Here is a 22,024-nt window from a genome sequence, read left to right on the forward strand (position 1 = left end):
TCCCCTTTCTGCACTAGTCCTTCCCCCTTGCCTTTTGCAATTCTTTAGTCACTTGGATCCAGGGAGAGCAAAACAGTGAAGGTGCTCAATGTACTGTATGAACTAAAGTTTGCTGCAACAAAAGGAATAGGACAATCCTGCTGCCTTGTAACTGGAGTGCTGGAAAATGAGATGCTTTGCAGATGGGTTATCTACATTACATTAGCCCCATTACCTACTTGGAAGTAAATTCAAGAAAGATTTAATGAGTCTGCCCAAGCTCCCAAGTGGCACTACCTAGCGTCTTGGTGGCATGGAAAGATGCCACAATTTCATAATGCTGGTTCAGATAAATTATCTAGAATTGCATACTAAACAGATATGTTAAGTGTGACCCAGGGAAAGTGAAACAATGCTTTCTTGGGAGATGGGAAGCCTCCCAGTTCATTTGCCACTACATTTGTTTTAAAATGTATCTCTATATTTTTGTTTATATTTGAAACTCAGTGATCTTCATAAGTCCATGTTCTACATTAGTGTCAAGTCCAACATTTGGGACTGAGATTTAATGCTTCTTTATGGAATAAAATCATACATACCAAAATTAACATTTTCAAAAAAAATCTTAAAGGGCTGACTGAAACAGAAACATTAAACAGTAGTGATATAAAAAATGCATAAGTATTGCAAGCACAAGGCCCTGGGTTCAATCCTCAGCACAACAACAACAACAACAACAACAAATGCAGAATTATATGTACTGGTCAAAAATGTTTAAAGTGCTTATACTAGAATTATAAGTTTCAATTGTCTAAGTAAAACAGATGAATTTATACAGATGAAAGCACAATAAACAGATTAGTTTCACTGGAAGAAAATGTTACACCTCCCAAAACTAGGCTATGGATATATTCCATCTCAGTCATGACTTCCTTCCCCTGACATTTCCATTTTTTTGTTTAAATAAATGCCAATTAATCTTAGTTCAATAGCAAAAACCAAACAAAAACACTTCAAGCTTATTACATTCTGTAAGCAACTTCCTCTATTCCTATTTTGGTTCAGAAGATTATATGGTATAGTACTAAATCTTCCAGTTCATATGCACTTGGAAGACTGATTGACGAAAACTGATGAAGAAGAAAGATGATGAGAATATTTTCCTGAACTCCTATTTATGGAGAGAGCAGCAAGCATCTATTTCTAGATACAATTTCATATTTAGATAACCCCATTTAATACATGAGCTTTTTAAAAGCAGGAAATCAGAATATAATTGATAGTGAGAAAAACCAAGAGCAGCAACAAGAGAACATCTATCTCATTCTGAAGGTGAACTTTTGCTTTTTCTATTGCCAAGACCTCTACTTGTAACATGCCTATCTCATTCCTAAACCTTCACTTGCCTTGCAGTAATTGGTCATCTGGACATTCTTTCATTATTCTGTCACTATGTGGTAGATAGAATCTCATCTTATCTAATTCGGTTCCCATACTCTTATAGCTATCAGCACTGCAATGATCACAGAGTAGCTTCTGGAACAAAATTTGGATTGATTTTGTTTTCTTATAAGTATCTTTAACAGTATAAATACTGGCATTTTCATTTGAGTAATATGATTCACTTCTTGGGAGTAGGTAAGATGTGAATCGAGATAGTTTTTTGGCTTACTACACCTAGGCATTTGTCCAACATTTAAATTCCAACTAGGAGTAATTATGTTCATGGTTGGTTTTATTTGCAGATCAAATTCTTGGTCTTCTTTCATTATAACAACTTCTGGGTTCCTTGCATTTTTATTTTCTGTATTATTATAAAATTCTCCTCCTCAGTGTTAGAAGCATGTTCACTTTCTAGTTGATCATTTTCAGGCTCTAATTTATTTTCACTTAGATGCATCTGAGAACATAATTTGTGAGAATGTTCCAGAGCATGTATGAGAAGGACATATATTTTCAAGTCTGGGTTCTTTTTATTTAAGACATTTCTGCATTACTACAGAGACAGACAACCAGAAGCAAACTTTCCTAACAATCAAGTATAGGACTTGTCAAATTTGAGTGTCTTTTCTTTAAAATGGTTCTTTCTTTGATGTTATCACATATTAAGAGCCAATATCAATAGACATCAAATAAGGCAGTGTGTGGATGTGAAGGACCTGAGGAGCAAAAGCAGTTGGATTTTACTGGCTGTCAGGAACATGGGCTTGGCAAGGTGATCTGGGGGTCTCTATGGCAGCACAGCTTGGCAGTCCCTCCACAGCCCCTTCTCACTCACATGATTATTTCACTAGATGTAGGAAAAGCATTTGACAAAATAAAGGTTAAAACCACAAGAAAAACAAAGGAGAGTAAAAACATGCCTCAACATTTTTAAAGTTATTTTCTCTACAAAATGGCCAACATTATGCTAAAAAGGAGAAAAACTAAAATCATTCCCCCCAAAATTGGAATGAGACAAGGATGCCCTCTTTTACTACTTAATAACATAGTCCCTCATCGCTCTAGCCAGAGCTTTTAGGAAAATAAGAGAAAGCAAATGAATTCTTACAGGAAAATAAAACTAAACCTAGCTCACTTTGACAACAATATGATTCTCTCTTTAGAAGACCCTAAAAATGCACCAGAAATATTCTAGAACTCATGACCCCATGCAACAAACTAGCAGCATACAATATGAACACCCATAAATCAATTGCATAAGAGTAAACTCCAACAACTCATGACCACTAACACAGCACTGCTGAAGGTACTCAAAAGAATCCTACATAGAAAAGAGCAAGACGATGAGACAATAGAGCATGTGTAAGAATGAATATCACAAGAGAAGGGAAGCAAATGTGAATTAGGGCTGAATGCAATATTAAAAATAAAATGGCACAAAGATATACATACCACTCTACGACTCATACTGAATGTACATGGACTTGATACTTCAATTAAAAGACATTGAGTGGAATATTGAATGTAAAAGTCAAGACCCAACTGTACCTTGTCTGCAGGAAACATGTCTCATGTGAAGAGACTCACAGAATGAAAGGATGGAAAATGTTATGTACATTTCATACAAATGGAAGCCCAAAGCAAGGAGCAGTAACTCTTCTCATATTTGCCAAAAGACTTCAAACCACCATGTGCCAGAAATAACAAGGGAGATCTATGTACTGGTGAAACGAATATTCCAACAAGAAGCATAAGGGGTTATAAGTAATTATGCCATGGACTTCAGTGCCCCCAAATTCATGAAACAAAACCACTCAAAGTAAAGGGACAGATGAGCCCCAGGAAGATGAGGATAGGTCACTTTAATATATCACACTCACAAGTAGCTTTGACATCCTACTACAAATCAACCATTACTACACAAGTCAAATGTACTTTGGATCAAAAGCACTTTGTACAGTCTATGGAATATTTCTTAGAGACAAGTCAAATACTCATTCTTCTTATAAAATTTTCTCCAAAGCAGGCTCCATGTTGGATATCAAAGCTATTCTCCTCAAATACACAATGCAATCAGAATAATTACTGGCATAGTATCTGATGATAATAAGTTTTCAAAACCACACAACCCAAAAGAAAAGAATCAGTACAATCACTGTGAGAATGAACAGTATACTTTTCTAGTATGAATAGCTCTTCAAAGAACTCAGGGGAAATATTTAAAGACCTTTAGAATCAATTGAAAAGAGAAACACATCATAGGATCTCTGGGATACAATGAAATCAGTGCTAAGGTGGAAGAGTATAAATGGGACTACTTAACAGCAAATCTGATGGAAGGCAACTAAAATTAACTAGAGGTAAGTCTTGACATCATAATGCAACAAGAGAAAGAAAGAAATAACTATTAGTGCCAATTTAAATGAATTAGAAAATGAATAAGTAATACAAAGAATAAATGAAACAAAGAGATGGTTCTTTGAAAACATCAAGAAGTTTGATAAACACTGAACCAAACTAACAAAGTAAAGAGAGAGACGATATCATTGATAAATTTCTGACAAAAAAGTGACTTTTGAAGAGAAACCTTTCTGAAATCCACAGAACAATCAAGAACCATGCTGAAAACTTCAATGCCAATAAAACGGAATTCTAGAAGCCTGCTGGAATCACTTACAGTATAAAAATAAGAAAATGTAGAAGAAATGAATGAATTTCTAGACATATATTACCTACAAACATTAAACCAAGAGAACACTGGAAATCTAAACAGACCAATGCCTTGGCATTATATTGAAGGACTAATGAAAAGACTTCCAAAAACAAAAGCCCAGGACCAGACATATTCCTGGCTGAAATTTCTCAGAACATCAAAGGACAAGTAAAACTGATGATCCTCCAAAAATTACATAGAAAAGAGGAAAACAGGCAGAGACATTCTATGAGGGCAATGTCTTCCTTATAGAAAAACAGCATAACAACAAAACAAGGAAAGAAACATATTTAATAGTATTCTTGAAGGACATAAGTGCCAAAACCCTCATGAAAACCTAGAAAAAAATTTTAACCCTCATTTTAATGGTCAAACAACAACATAATATTGGTTTAATTCCAGAAACACAAGGATGGTTCAACATATGCAAATCAGTAAATGCAGTACAGCACAAAGAACATCAGAGATGAAAATCTCACAGTCATATCAATAGATATATAAGAGCCTTTGACAAAATTCATCAGTGTTATATTAGAAAAGTCTCAAGAAGCTTAGGACAGCAGGATCTTGCTGTGGGATTACAGAAGCTGTGTATGCCAAATCAAAAACCAATGGCAGACTGAATGGTGAGAAACTGAAAGCCTTTCTCCCCAAAATCAGAAACAAGTAAAAGATGTGCATGCTCATGACTCCTATAAAAACAGCACCTTAAATTTTAGTCAGAGCAATTAGACAAGGGAAGGAAATACAAAGTGAGTGTCAAATTCACCCTATTGACAAAACATCACATCCTCTATTAGAGGATCCTAAAGGCTCCACCCAAAGAACTTAAGATGGGATCAACCAATTTAGTAAAGTAGCTGAAAAGAAAATCAAGAAAAACATGAAGAATATATCTATACCATAAAAACAACCCCATGGAGAATGGTATGCAGATAACAACTCCACTCACAATAGAAGAAAAATTATACATAGGAATAAACCAAAATAGGGAGTTGATAAAACTATGCAGGCAAACTGGCAGAAAGAGAAATGGAAATTGAACAAGATTGATAGAGAGGCCTCACTTGTTAATAAAAAGGCAGACATAGTATTGGAGAAATAGTTGCATACTCAAATGGTTCACTGATTTTAGTCAGTCCCAATCAAAACTCCCATGGTGTGTTTCCTGCAACTGGAAAAAATTATCCTGGAATTTGCATGGATGAAAAGAGACCAAAAATAGACAAAAGGATCTAGAGCAATGCAGAGCCATCAAAATACTCACATTCAAAATATAACACAGAGCAATAATCAGGAAAACAGCATCATGCTGGCAATAAAATACACACAAACCAGAGTTGATGGAAGATACAGAGAAGAAGCCACTTGGCTACAGCTTTTTCTTTTTCTTTAAAAGGGGCAAACAGCAAGAGAAATGATAAAGAGCCTGAAGAGAGAATCTAAACAATACAAGAAAAATTTGCAAACTATTGCTCTGAGATGACACTGAAAACAAAAGTATATAAAAAAACTGGAAATGCTTAGCATCATGAATACAATTAACCCAATAAATTAGGAAGAAATGGAAATTTCCCAAAGAAAAAGAAACATTCAAATAAATATGGAAAATATGTTCAAAATGCTTAGCAGTCATGTTAAATGCAATTCAAAACAGATGAAATACTCATAGATTTCCTCTCCAGTCAGAATGGGAACCATCAAGAGTACACAGAGTAAATGCTGCTGAGGATGTGGGGAAAAATGTATCTCATAAATATTTTGTGGGACTACAGATTAGTGCAGCCATTCTGAAAAGCAATATGGACAACTCTCGAATAACTTGAAAGGAACAACCATGTGATCCAGCTATTCCACTTCTGGGCATATGTCCAAAAGTTGTAAAATGAGCATACCAATAGGGATACAAGTACATAAACACCTTCACCAGCAAAACTCACAGTAGCAAAGACATATTGAAAGGGTAAAAAATGCACTATCTATACATGAAGATGTATTCATGTGTATTATAAAGACCTTATGCCATTTGCCAGAGATGGTAAAATAGGATATTGTGCTAAGTGAAAAAGGCACAGTGAGAAAATCAGTTTTGAAAAATTTACTCTCTCAGGATGAAATAAAAGTAAGTGAAAATATACAGTGTCAGCTGGGGAAAGGATATCATAGAGTTAAAAAGAAGATTAAGAGAAAATTATGATGGGAATGGAAGACAAATGAGGAAAGGGAGAGAACGTGGAATGAGATTGACAAAATAACTATTTGCAAGTATGAGAATATCACATTCCACTATTATGCACATCTATGAAACACCTATTAAAACTTAATAAATAAAGGAGTTGAAGATACACAAAAAGAGAAGACGAAGGTGAGATTGAAGGGAAAGGGATGTGGGAACCAGGGTCTGAAATCCTGTAAACAACATTCAGTCATGACGGCATCAATACGCATCCAACTACCCTATACAAGTCAACAATTTACTCCTACCCAATCCTCTGCATCTCAGTCCTCCACATACGTCTCCCTTGGTGATATACTTATTTGCTATTGTGAACTAGTAGGGGCTTTGTGTTTCTGGAATCATTGTCATCATTAAAGACTATGGGAGGTGATGTGTCAAAAAAGGGGTGGGGAAAAGTATTAGAAGGCACCTTACATTTTCAGGCCAGGACGAGGGAGTCATCTCAGGCAAACTTTTTACACTGAGGCATCTCACATGCCGGCTGGAAAACAAAGGTTCCACTTCACTGTCAGAATTGTCCACGTCATGCAAGGTTCGATTTTCTCCTTGCATCTGGGGGTCATATTCTTCTTTTATAATAATAAAACAAAGTAAAATACAAGTGAAACACGTTGTAATTTAGAATCAATAAGCAGCACAGGAAGAGAACATCTTTAAACACATTACCCTCGCTCCAGGATTGAAAGAAATTTTCATAACGTTCACCTTTTCCTCCACGGATACTCTAGTATGAAGAAAAACATGATAATTGTAATGAGCAAACATTCAATACTATTTAAAGTCAGCAGCACACAGATCATTTTTTGAAATGAACGATATATTAGGACACAAAGTAATGCTTCGTAGCAACAAAAAAATACAATGTAAGAGCTAAACCTACCTCTCTTTGCCAATATCTGGATTCAATTTAGAAGAACAAAAAAATGCACCTGAAAAATTCTAGAACTCATGGCCCATGCCACAAACTAGCCACATACAAAAGGAACACCCATCAATCTACTGCAGAAGAGTAGTTTCCAACAACTCTAGACCGCTAAGGCAGCACTGCTGAAAGTACTCCAAACAATCCTACTTATACCACACGAAGACAATGAGACAATAGAGCATGTACCATCACAATAGAGGGAAGGCAAATGTGAATTAGGGGTGAATCCAAAATTGAAAACGAAGCAAAATGACCCAAAGTAATACATACCACTCTACCACTCATACTGAATGTTCACATGCTTGGTTCTTCAATTCAAAGACATTAGGTGGAATATTGAATGCAGAAGTCAAGACCCATCTCTATCTTGTCTGCAGAAAACACACATCACATGCCATGGGACTGATAGAATGAAAGGATGGAAAATGGTACTCCATTTCCTACAAGTGGAAGCCCAAAGCAAGGAGAAGTGGCTCTTCTCATGTTCCCAAATGACTTCAAACCACCACGAGTCAGAACAAACAAGGAAGATCACTGCCAACTGGTGAAAGGAATAATCCAACAAGAAACCTTAAGGGCTAGAAATAATGATGCTTGGACTTCACTGCCCCCAATGTCAAGAAACAAAAACCACTCAAAGTAAAGGAGCAGATGAGTTCCAGGTACATCAGCGTGGGTCACATCAATATACCACTCTCACAAACTGCTATGCCTTCCAAACTACAAATGAACAGTTACTCCGCCCATCCAATGAACTCTGGATCAAAAGCACTTTGCACATGTCTATGGACTATTTCTTTAGAGAATAGTCAAATACTCAGTCTTCTCATAAAAGTTTCTCTAAAGCGGGTTGTATGTTGGACATCAAAGCTATTTGTACAAAAGTACATAAAGCAATCAAACTATTCCTGGCACATTATCAGATCATGATAAAATAACTCTTTGAAAATACAACAACCAAGAGGACACAGTCAGTACAGTCGCTACGAGAATGTGCAATATGCATTTGCAAAAGGAATGGCTCAACAAGGAAACGGGGGAAGTTTTTAATGACCCTCAGCATCAAGGGAAAAGAGAAACACATCCCAGAATCCATTAGATACAATGAAAGCAGTGCTAAGATGGAAGTTCATCAATGTACCTGAAAATCACAGAGATCTCAACTAAATTAACCACAGATTAATCTTGAGGTCTGAAGGAAAAAAGAACCATCTGACCCCAAGTCAGCAGAGAGGAAGAAACGATACGTATTTGTGCCAAAATAAGAAATGAGAAAATGAGTTAGCAATAGAAAAGATAAATAAAACAAAGGGTTGGTTCTTGGAGAAGGTCAACCTGTTTGATAAAACACTGAAGCAAGCTGATCGAAGGAAACACCAAGGAAGATGCCAATGAATATGTTCACAGACAACAACAGTGGATCTGGAACAGAAACCATTCTGAAATTCAGGGGACTATTAAGGACTTGTTTGAAAAGTTCAATGCCAATAAAAGGGAATTCCAGAGACCTGATGGGATGACTGAAAAATTATAAAAACTAGAAAAGAGAAGAAATGAATGAATTTCTAGACACATATGACCTCTAAACGTTGCATCAATAGGACACCAGAAATCGAAACAGACCAATAGCATGCACTCTATTCAAGCAGTAATGGAAAGCCTTCCAAAATCAAAAACACAGAACTGGACACCTTCATGGCTGAAATTTCCCCAAACATTGAGAGCAGCTAACACTGATGCCCCTCAAAAAGTTACATGGGGGAGAGAATGGAGGAAAATGGCAAACACTATCTATGAGGGCAATATCGTCCTCATAGGAAAACTGCATAAGAACATAACAAGGAAAAAATTGGTTCAATAATATTCTTGAGGAATATATTTGCCAATACCTTCACGTCATGATTGAAAGCAATTTCAACAACACATTTAAATGGTCATACAACATCGTAATATTGGTTTAATTCCAAAAAGGCAAGGATGGTTCCATTCATACAAGTCAGTAAATGCAGTCCAGCACACAGAGGATCGAGGAAAAGGCTTTCACAATCATATCAGTAGATGTATAAGAGCCTTTGACAAAATCTCACATTTCTATATTGGAAAGGTCTTAAGAAACTCCGGATAGCAGGATCTTGCATCAGTACTGTGCAAGCTGTGTATGCCACATCAAAAGGCCATGGCAGACTGAATGGTGAGAAATGGAAAGCATTTCCCCTGAAATCAGAAACAAGTAAAACATGTGCATGCTCACCACTCCTGGACATAAAAGCACATGAAATGTTAGTCAGAGCAACTAGACAAGGGAAAGAAATACAAAGTGAGAGGTTAAACTAAACCCACTGAAGGAATATCATGGCCACTGGTCCAAGATGCGAAATGCTTCATGGGAAAAAGTTCAGATGGGATTTACTAACGTAGTAAAGTAACTGAACACAAAGACAACATAAAAATGCGAGGATTATACCTACACAATAAAGACAAGTCCACTGAGAATGGAATCCAGATAACAACTCCACTCACAGTAAGATAAAAGTTATACATAGGAATAAACCAAATGAAGGAGCTTATACAGCTATGAATGCAAAATGGCAGAAGAGAGAAATCAACATTAGAGGTGACACAAGATGAAATAGAGACCTGTATTATTCATGAAAAGGAACACCTAGTACTGGGGAAATTTGCATACCCACAGTGCTTCACTGATCTCATGCAATCCCTGAAATACTGCAATGATATTCTTCCTGCAACTGGAGAAAATTATCCTGATATTCGCACGTATGGAAAACGGACCACAAACAGAGGAAACGTCAGAAAAAAGAGTAAACGGGAGACATCCTCATACCCAATTTCAAAGGATAACACAGTTCAAGAGTCAGGACAACAAGGTGATGCCAGCATTAAAAAACAGACACAGAAAGGAGAATTGACGAATGGTACAGAGAACAACCCACTGGAGTCTGCAGTCATCTGATCCTTGAACACGAGGGCCAAAACATACACACGGGAATAGACAGCTTTTTCTTTTTCTTTTAAAGGGTCTGACAGCAAGGCAAAGGATAAAGAGCAGCAAGAGAGAACCTTCAGAATAGGAGACACCCTTGGTAAAGTATTACTCTGAGAGGGCATTCACAACGAAAGTATATACAGAACTCAAAATGCTTGGCATCATCAATACACTTAACCAATCAATTAAGACTGAGCAGACACTTCCCAAGAGATGAAACGCAAATATTCAAGTACATATGAACAAAATGTTCAAAATGTCTTGCAATCATGATAGAGGCAAGACAAAATTACTCAGAGATTTCCTCTCTTCAGTCAGAATGGCAATCATCAGGAATATATGTAATAAATGTTGATGAGGATGTGGGGGAAAGGTACCCTCACACACTCTATGTGGTACTACAAATTAGTGCAGCAGTTCCAGGAAGCTATACAGAGATTCCTCAAATAACTGGAATAGGACACCCACGTGATCCAGCTATCCCACTCCTGGGTATTTGTCCAAATGTAATTGTAAAACCAGCAGACCAAGAGGGAGACAGGTACATCATTTCCTTTTCCAGAACAACTCACAAAGGAAACACTGACACCTTAGAATGGATTATAAAATATGGTATATGCACATGAAGAAGGTTTCCTCTGTATTAAAGAACGACCTTATGCCATTTGCCTGTACATAAATGGAACGTGACACATTTGTGGTAAATGAAATGAGTCATAGGAGAAAAATTGGTGTTCAAATGACTTCTCTCTTAGGCTGAACCTAACGCAACCTAAGATATACAAAATGGGTGTGGGGCAAGATGGATACCATGGAGTTAAAGGGAAGACTAGTAGAGTAGAAAATGAGTGATGGGGAGGGAAGAGAGATAGGGAAGGGGAGAGAATGTGGAATGAATGCGACAAAATTACTCTATTTGAAAGTGTGAGAATACCATATTCCACCTTTAAGCACATCTATGAAGCACCTATTAAAACTTAATAAATAAAGGAGTTGAAGTTAGACCAGCAGAGAAGACAAAGGTGAGATTGAAGGGAAAGGGATGTGGGAACCAGGGTCTGAAATCCTGTAAACAACATTCAGCCATGACGGCATCAATACGCACCCAACTACCCTGTAGAAGTCAACAGTTTACTCCTACCCAAACCTCTGCATCTCAGTCCTCCACATACGTCTCCCTTGGGGATACACTTATTTGCTATTGTGAACTAGTAGGGGCTTTGTGTTTCTGGAATCATTGTCATCATTAAAGACTATGGGAGGTGATGTGTCAAAAAGGGGGTGGGGAAAAGTATTAGAAGGCACCTTACATTTTCAGGCCAGGACGAGGGAGTCATCTCAGGCAAACTTTTTACACTGAGGCATCTCACATGCCGGCTGGAAAACAAAGGTTCCACTTCACTGTCAGAATTGTCCACGTCATGCAAGGTTCGATTTTCTCCTTGCATCTGGGGGTCATATTCTTCTTTTATAATAATAAAACAAAGTAAAATACAAGTGAAACACTTTGTAATTTAGAATCAATAAGCAGCACAGGAAGAGAACATCTTTAAACACATTACCCTCGCTCCAGGATTGAAAGAAATTTTCATAACCTTCACCTTTTCCTCCACGGATACTCTAGGATGAAGAAAAACATGATAATTGTAATGAGCAAGCATTCAATACTATTTAAAGTCAGCAGCACACAGATCATTTTCTGACATTAACCATATTTTAGGACACAAAGCAATGCTTCATACCAATGAAAAAATCAGAGGGAATACTGTGTCTTCTGTCCGATGATAATGGAAAGAGATTAGAAATCAGCAATGTACTAAAAAGTAGAAGCTACGCAAACCTCTCCAGCCTAAACAGTACACTAGTGAATGACCACCACAGAGCAGAGGAAATCATGGATGAAATTTAAATATATTCAGAGACCAAAGAGTTTATCAAAACAAAATATCCTCATCACTGATAGGCTCTGCAGGCAATTTTCAGAAGAAAGGTCATAGCACTGATCTCATTCATTAAAACAACAGAAAGTCTCCAACTAAACAACCTAACATTGTACATCAAGGCCCTGGAACACAGAGAACAAAATCAAACGTACAAGCATAACAAGACCTGAAATAATGAATGTCACAACCAAAAGCAATGTAATGGATAAGAAAGATTCAAATGTTTCAATGAGACACAGAATTTGGTTCCTTGAAAAAAAATAGCAATCCAATTGATAAACCCTTGGCCTTTGTCAGAAGGGAAAGAAGGAAAAAGACTCCGTTGTCTACAATATGGGATTTAAAGGGAAATGCCACCATGGACGAGATCAAAAACCCTGGATAATCAGAAACTGTTTTGAAAACTTCTAATTTAATCAACGAGAAAATCAGGAAGATATTGGCACATTTCTAGCGAAAGATATCCTACCCAAATTGAGCAGGGAAGACATAGAAAATTTACAGAGATCAAGTTCAAAGAATCAAGTTGAAGATACTAGAAATGCCTTCCAACCAAGAAAAGCCCAGGACCCAATGGAATCTCAGCTGAGTTTAACCACACCTTCAATTAAGAGGTAATAAAAATCCTCTCCAACATATTCTATGCAAAAGAAAAGGAAGGGATCCTTCCAAACTCATTTTTTGAAGCTGGCATCACCCTGATTCCAAAAGGAGAAGACCACCCATCAAAGAAAGAAAACTTTTGACCATACCCCTGATGAACACATCATGTCAATAACATTTTATCAAATAAAAAAAAAAACATAAATGCAAAGGTTCTTAAGAAAATGCTGGCGCATCACACACAAAAACACATTAAAGTGATAGGGGTACCTTGAAAAAGTGTGTTCCTTTTCCAGGGATTAATGCTTGGTTCAATTGATGGGATTCACCATATCGATACACATAAAAAGAGATGCACATGATTATCTCAGTAGATACAAGAAAAGCATTTGACTAAATAAAGGTTCAAAGCACATGAAAAACACGGGGGAGTAAAAACATGCCTCAACATTTTAAAAGCTATGCTCTCTAAAACAAAGGCCTACATCAATCTACAGGGAGAAAACTGAAAGCATTCCTGCAAAAGTTGCAAGAAATCAGGGATGCCCGCTTTTACCACTTCTGTACAACATGGTGCTCATTGCGCCAACCAGAGCTATTAGGAATATAGTAGAAAGGAAAAGGGTTCATACACACAAAGTCAGAGCTAAACCAACCTCTCTTTAGCAGTATCTTGATTCTCTATTTAGAAGACCCAAAAAATGCACCTGAAAAATTCTAGATCTTCTGACCTCATGCAGCAAACTATTTGTGCGTATTCTTCCAAACTCATTTTATAATGCAGGGGTCTCCCTGCTTCCAAATGAGAGAGGACCCATCAAAGAACTAAATCTTCAAGTCATTAATCCTGATGAACATAAATGTAAATTTTTTTAGCAAAATACTTTTAAATCACATTAAATTACACGTTAAATTCATAACACACCATGACCAAGTGTGTTTCATTCTGAGGATGATTGTTTGGTTCAAGAGTTATGAATCACCGCATCTAAACATAAAGACAACAATCACTTGATTACCTCAATTTTTCAGGAATGGCATTTAACAAAATAAATGTTCAAAACCCCCAAAACATGAGGTAGTAAGAAAACATAAGTCTCCCTTTTAAAGTTCAAAACATGGCCAACACCATTTTAAATGGAGAATAATTGAGAGGGTTCCTTCTAAAAACTGGAATAAGACAGAGAAGCCCTCTTTCTCCTCTTCTGCCAACATAGTCCATGTTACTCTCATCAGAGTTCTTAGGCAAAGGAGAGAAATAATATAGAGATAGAAAATGGATACATACAGAAAAAGAAGTGCTTATGCTAGCACTGATGACAACATGATTTGCTTTTTAGAAGCTCCAAGAAAACATTCTGGATCTCTGGAACAAATGCAGTAAACTAGCAAGATTCAAAATTATCACCTGTAAATCATTTGCATAAGAGTAATTTAAAACAATTTGTGACCACTAAGGCAGCAAGTCTGAATATAATCAAAACAATCCTGCATATAAAAGAAAGTAAAAATCAGACATATAGCATGTGAATTAATAAATCTTGCTACAGTACATAAGCAATTTTATGAATTATATTGAATTCAATTGTTAAAAAAAGAATAAAATGAAATGAAGAAATACATACCTCTCTATCATTTACACTGGATGAAAGTGTACTTCCTTTTTCATAAAAGAAATTAATTAAAACATGAAATGATGAAAGTCAAGACCCATCTATATGTTGAATGCAGGAAACAACCATCATGTTCAAAAGGTCTCACAGAATAAAAGGATGGAAAATGGTATTTCCATTTCATACAAATAGAAGCCAAATGCAAGCAGCAGTAGCTCTTCTCATATTTGCTAAAACACCATAATCCAGAAATTACATGGAAAATCACTACCTATGAAATGTTAAAGGAATAATCCAACAAGAAGTTTTAATGACTCTAAATATTTATGCCATGAATATCAGTGGCCCCAATTTCATTAAACAAAAATTGTGCAAAGTAAAGGGACAGATGCGCCTCTGTGAAATTAGTTTTGGTCACTTCAAGATACCATTCTCAACCATACCTATGTCATTCAGACAAAAAATCAGCAGTTCCTACTAAGTTCACATGTACATTTCATCAAATGAAGTTAACATGTCTATGGAATATTTCCACAGACAAGAGAATTCTTTCCATAGAATTTTCTCTAAAACAGACTCTATATTAGACCACAAAGGTTATTCTTAGCAAATACAAAATGCAATCAAATTAATATCTTGCATATTATCTGATGATAATAAAATAATATTTCAACATCACACCATGAAATAAGAGAGAGACAGTACAGTCACTTGCAGAATGAGCAATACACTTTCACATTATCAATGGGTCATTAAAAAATCAGTGGAAGTACTCAAAAGTCTTTAGAATCAATTAAAAAGGAAATATCCCACAATCTGTGGTATACACTAAAAGCAGTTCTAAGGTAGAAGTTTATTATAAATGTGGCCACTTAACTAAAAGATCAGAGGGATCTCAACTAGATATATGACACATGAATCTCCAGGTTTTAGGGAAAAAAGACCAATCTCATTCTAAATGCAGTAGAAAAAAGAAATGATAAGTATAGTGCCAAAATTAATAAATTAGAATTGAATGAAAAATTAAAAAGATAAATAAAACAAAGATTTGGTTCCTTGAAAAGATAAACAAAACAGATAAAGCCAGAATCACACCAACCAAAATAAAAAGAGGGAAGATATAAATGGGTAAATTTCCAGACGAAAAAAGTATACCTTATAACAGACACCTTTCTGAAATCCAGAAGACTATATTAAGGACTATTTTGGAAAGTTCAATGCCAAAAAATGGGAAATTCAGAGGACTATCAGAATTACTTACATTATAAAAATTAGAAAATGAAGAAGTAATGGATAAAATTCTAGACACATATGACCCTAAAAAACTTGAATCAAGAGTATACAGGAAATCTAAACAGACTGATAGCTTGCCATTATAGTGAAGCAGTAATGAAAAGCCTTCCAAAAACAGAAGACCAGGACCAGACATACTCATGGTTGAAATTTTCACAGACCATCAAAAACAGCTAACACTGATGAGCCTCAAAAAATTACATGGGAGAGGGAAGGGAGGAAACTGGCAAACACATAATTTGAAGTCAATATGTACCTTATACAAAAAACACATAAGAATACAAAAAGAAACTTATCTAGTAATATTTATGGGAACACAGTTACAAAACACCTCAAGAAATGTTTGAAAACAATTTCAACAACACATTTAAATGATCATACAACAACATAAAATTGGTTTAATTCCAAAAAAGCAAGGATGGTTCAACACATGCAAATCAATAAATGCACTACACCACAAGGAGAATCAAAGATAAAAACCTCATGATCATCTCATTAGATGTACAAAAAAGCCTTTGACAAAATTTAACAGACCTTCAAGAGAAAAATCTTAAGAAAATAGGGACTGCAGGAACTTGATATAGTATTACAAAAACTGTATGCCAAATCCAAAGCCAAGGGCATACTGAATGGTAAAAAATTGCAAGCATTCCCTCTAAAATCAGAAATAAGGAAAAGATGAACATGCTCACCACTTTCATACAAAATATCACTTGACATTTTAGTCAGAGCAATTACACAAGGGAAGGAAATGCAAAGTAAGAACTCAAATTATCCCTATTTACAGATTATCTGATTCTCTGCTAGCTAGAAGACCCGAAAGGCTCCACCAGAAAAAGGTAAGATGGGATAAGGGATAAAAGAATTTTGTGAAGTAGCTGAGAACAAAATAAACATAAAATATAAATATCTATATGATAAAAAAAATCCCAATGAGGACAAAATAAGGGTAACAACTACTCTGACAATAGAAGGAAAGTTTTAAATAGAAATAAACCAAACCATGAAGGTGATATAAATATTCAAGCAAAATATGGAATGACACAAACAAAATTGTAGAAGATACAAGATCATAGAGAAACCTCTATTACTCATGAAAAGACTGACTTAGTATTGGGAAAATATCCACATACACAAGGTGGCTCACTGATTTTATGCAGTCCCTATAAATCCTCCAATGATATTCTTCATGCAACTAGAAAAATTATCCTGAAATTCACATGGATGAAAAACAGACCAAAAATAGACAAAGGAAACCTGAGACATAAGAGCAATGTAGAAGGCATCACAATATCAAATTTCAAAGCATAACACAGAGCCAGAGTCAGGAAAACAGCATGATGCTGGCATTAAAACACAACCACAAAACAGAATTGACAGAAGATACAGAGAAGAACCCACTGAATGACAGTATCAATATGAATCCAACTATTATGTGCAAGTCTAATAAACAAGAAAAATTTAAAAATGGCAATGGTAAACTGGATATCCACATGCAGAAGATTGTAACTACATCTCTATTGCTGCCCAAGTACAAGACATCACCAAGGGGATAGAAAACCTAGATAAAACATAGAAACATTACAGCCACTTGCAGAATATGAAGGGGAAACACCTCAACATATAGGCATGGACTAACACTATATAAAAAGGAATATAAGAGCCATGGAAATAATAGCAAGTTGGAGTGCATCAAAATAAAATCTTCAGGAGAGTAAAGAAAACAACTAACAGTATAGAGAAAGTGCAAAGCATGGAGACATTCCTTGCCAGTTACTCTGTGACAGATTATTAGCATACTAAATAATTAAAGCGCTAAAGGATTCAACTTTCATTTAAGCAATGACACGAGCAGATAGTTTTTCATTGTCTTTAACCATCAGGAACATGCAAATCAAAATTTATTTCAAAGTGCAACATTTGGAAAAGAAACATTCAATAGTATAAGTAATGAACACTGATGAGGATGATGTGGGAAATAGGAATTCCTCTACATTGCTGGTGAGGATGAATATTATTAAATCTACTATTGGAATCAGGATGGAGGTTACTCATAAAAGTAAAAATAGAAATAACATATGGCCCAGTTATACCAACTCCCTATTATACACTGAAAAAATACAGGCCACATACACAAAATGAATTCTTATTTAACCACAAAAATTTTGTCATGTTCAGGAAAAATGATGGAACTGGGCAGCATCATCTTAAACAAATTAAGGAACACTCAGAAGGAAACATGTAATATGGGGAAATGTACATTATAACAGTGGAAGGAAGACCATAAGTGGGAAGGTAGAGGAATGGACAGAAAGAGGAGGGAATGGTACAGCTGTGTTTTGGGAGTGACATTCTTCAAACTAAGTTATATGAGTATACAAATATACCACAGTGAAACCCTCTATTCTTAAAAAAATGTGCACTGGTATAAAACTTTGGCCAACTTCATACTTTTCAGTCTGTAATTCATTAGTGATAACATAAAATGATTATTAAAAGTATTAATACAAAGAAATTTATTTAAGTAATATGTATAGGCATAAATTTGCCTATATTTCTACACCTTATAATCATAAAATGATTGTAGTCATGTATTCTGACACCCTGTTCCCATTCACTCCAGAATCTCAGGAGACCAATACTAGAACAATGTTCTCTGTCGACAATGTTTTTCCCCCTAAACATTTATGTGGCTGGCTCCTTCCCTTCTATACTTCTCAGCTTAAATGCCACACTTGGAAAGATCTTCACTGATTCCATATTCCGCTCACATACCTATCCACATCAGAACTACATAAATACTCCATGAATTTAAAAGAAGTGAGAATTATGTTTTCTTTCACTTCTTAATTAAAATGAATTTCCAGTACTTCAGAAGAATCAAGTCTACAGTTCCTGCTATTCTTAACTTCACTATTTTTGTTGTGTGCATTACACCCTCTGTCTTCATTCTCTATTCAATATAGGTATTTATATTGCTCTTCTTTAAAGAACACTTTCCATTTTTCCCTTCTCACCTTCAGATTCACCACTATTCACTTGGTTTTCTTTCTAATTTTTCCTTCCCCAATAGCATATCTGACAACTGATTTCTCTTACCAACTTCCACAACTCTCAATCCTGCACATGTCCCTCTTGGTGCTAGACTTATTTGCTATTGTGAATTAGGAGGGAGTTTATATTTCTTTCTAGGATCACTGTCATCATTATGAGAATATGGGAGATAATATGTAAACAATGGGGTGGGAAAAAAAAGTATTACAAGGCACCTTACCTTTGTGTCAGTTGAGGAAGGAGGAGTACCATGCAAGCTCTTTACTTTGATAGTTCTTACAGGAAGGGTTGAAATCACACATTTCCTTTCACTCTCAGAAATATCATGGTCCAAAAAGGGGTGATATTCCTGTTTCTCAGGATGACATTTTGCTTTATGATAAAAAACAGTAAAATACATATGAAACTCTGTAATTTCAAGTTAATAAGCAGCATAAGAATGGGCAGTCTTCAAAGAGATTACCATCGTTCCTGGATTGCCAGAAATTTTCACATTCTGTACCATTTCCTTCAGGGACATTCTAGGAAGGACAGAGCATGATACAAGTAATAAGCATTAAATTTGACAGAAATCATCATAATATTTAGCATTAGTATAGGACACAGTGGGTTCTGAATTTTTGCAAATACATTCAAACCCCAATTCAGCTATTCATGACCTGCATCTTCTCATGGGTTAAGTATTAGGTGAGATGATAAAGATATCTCAAAAATGTTGCCCCTTAACTTGAATTGATTATTACACAAATAGTATTACATCTAATACACTAATTTCTTAACCAAAATAACCTTGGAGAAATATTTTAGTCATCTGGGATTTGGAGTACTTGTAAAAATCTTGAATTTTAAGACATTTAAATGTAATTACTTATGTTTTCAATGTGTTTGCATGATTTCTTTATTTACAAGAAACATCTCTTGAGGATAAAGACATATATCTGGGTTTTTTGGACTACTTTGTAACTAAGGTGTGTTAGTGTCACAAAGACTATAAAATGCTTCCAACTTGTGTGCCAAACAACAAAAGAGAAATGATTACATGCATTCAGCTCCATCCAAGAAAGACAAGAATAAATCTTATGGGGTAATTTTTGGTGAATGAAAGCTGCACACAGCAACTAAGGAGTCTAACTATACAAAGCACATATGGCTACAAAAAGGTTTTCTGTAAAGAAATAGAGTCAAGAAATAAATAATTTTTAAAAACACAAAGAAAGAGGAATAGACAAATAGTTAGAGATAGGACCTACCAACTAAATAAGAGTTTAAGGTAAGGAAGTAAAGAAAGGAATTAAGAGGAAAGTATTGAAGGAAATGTAACTCAGTCTTTTTTTTTTTCAAATTAATATTACTGATAGGGCTGGGGATATAGCACAGTTGATAGAATGCTTGCCTCACATGGACAGGACCCTGTCCCCAGCACTACAAATAATGATAATAATAATAATAAAAATAATAATATATTGATAAATACTGATAACACTGATATGTATTATATTACTGTTTCTTTTTTGTTTAGTATTTCTATAACAAAGTGTTCAGTTATATTACTATAAAAGTAGTAATTCAATGGTTAAGTATTATTATAAATTACTACTTGAAATCTGTTGACATTATCAGGAGAGATAAAGAGAAATAGAAAAAGAGATATTTCATATATTTCCCTCTGAAAGAAAGAACTGGCCATCAGAATTCTAAAATGTATGTATAGCGGTAAAAGACATCTAACAGCACATCAGTGGGACGTCAAAAATGTTTAAGAGATTATAATCTAAAAACCCAACCAAAACTCACATAGGAAGAATCTATTGACATTCTAAAATCTAGTTTAATATTTATGAAAATTCTCTAATTTTTTATTTCTAATTTGTGACATTATTTCAATATAACTCACCTGAAATGATAACTTCTATAATGTAGAAGAGAATATAAATTTAAGTCACATTTTAGAAATTCAATAACCCTAATTATTAGCTACTTCCTGATTATAATATTATGTAGAAAACTTCATTAAGTAGAAACCTTATTTTCTGCCCATTTGTTCATGTCAAATGTATCCATCTTTCTTACATTCAAATCTATAATCTAACTGTTCCAAGATACACAAAACTGTTTCCTAATTTTCCATAATACTGAGTGGCAGAAGACATTTAAAACAAACATTTAACTCTTTGGTGTGATCATTTAATGCCTGCATTTGCTCTTTCATCTCCTCATTTGCTTCTCTGATTGGAAAGCAGTATGGAGATTCCTCAGAAAGCTTGGAATGGAAACACCATTTGACCCAGCTATCCCACTCCTTGGCCTATACCCAAAGGACTTAAAATCAGCATACTACAGAGATACAGCCACATCAATGTTCATTGCTGCTCAATTCACCATAGCCAGATTGTGGAACCAACCTAGATGCCCATCAGTTGATGAATGGATAAAGAAACTGTGGCATATATATACAATGGAATATTACTCCGCAATGAAGAATGATAAAATTATGGCATTTGCAGGCAAATGGATGAAACTGGAGAATATCATGCTAAGTGAGATAAGCCAATCTCAAAAAACTAAAGGATGAATGATCTCGCTGATAAGTGGATGAGGACATATATTGGGGGGTGGGAGGGGTTAGCATTAGGTTTAGGGTTAGGTTTAGGGTTAGGGATAAGGAGTGTGGTAAGAATGAAGGAAAGAAGGACTGTATAGAGGGAAAAGAGGGGTGGGAGGGGTGGGGGAAGGGAAAAGAAATAATGAATCAAACATCATTGCCCTATGTAAACGTATGATTACACAAATGGTATGCCTTGACTCCATGTACAAATAGAGAAACAACATGTATCCCATTTGTATACAATAATAATAAAAAATAAATAAATAAAACAAACATTTAAATAAGTACAGAAAATTCTAAAATTTGAATCTTAGAATGTGACATGAGGTCTTGGAGTGGATATTTGAAAACACAACAATGCAAAAACAGTCTGAAATTAATGTTATACATTATGGCCACCGAGTCTTTTCTTCTAGAACTGGTTATTTTGTAGAACAAATCCTTCAGATAGATTTAAATACTCTTTCAATGGAAGCATGAAGAAAACATGGGGCAACACCTTTGCAATACAAATTTTGAAAAACGTTTTTAAAATTTCTAAATTTTCATAGTTCCTAACATTATTCTAGTGTAAAATTAGAACCAAGGATTAAAGTAGAGAAAAAGCTCT

General features: G+C 35.3%; 1 protein-coding gene across 1 annotated transcript in view; it reads right to left on the minus strand.

The window, feature by feature from the left end:
- Nucleotides 1-22,024, minus strand: part of LOC124985685 (ankyrin repeat domain-containing protein 26-like) — a 123,165-nt gene that overhangs the window by 78,974 nt on the left and 22,167 nt on the right. The window contains exons 13-18 of the mRNA XM_047554347.1: nucleotides 19,273-19,330; nucleotides 19,030-19,181; nucleotides 11,866-11,923; nucleotides 11,614-11,768; nucleotides 7,041-7,098; nucleotides 6,789-6,943 (exon numbers count right to left, since the gene is read on the minus strand). Coding sequence (XP_047410303.1) covers nucleotides 6,789-6,943; nucleotides 7,041-7,098; nucleotides 11,614-11,768; nucleotides 11,866-11,923; nucleotides 19,030-19,181; nucleotides 19,273-19,330 — 636 coding nt within the window. The remainder of the gene's footprint in view (nucleotides 1-6,788; nucleotides 6,944-7,040; nucleotides 7,099-11,613; nucleotides 11,769-11,865; nucleotides 11,924-19,029; nucleotides 19,182-19,272; nucleotides 19,331-22,024) is intronic.

Source organism: Sciurus carolinensis, chromosome 5 (genome assembly GCF_902686445.1).
Source record: "Sciurus carolinensis chromosome 5, mSciCar1.2, whole genome shotgun sequence".
Taxonomy (NCBI): Eukaryota; Metazoa; Chordata; class Mammalia; order Rodentia; family Sciuridae; genus Sciurus; species Sciurus carolinensis.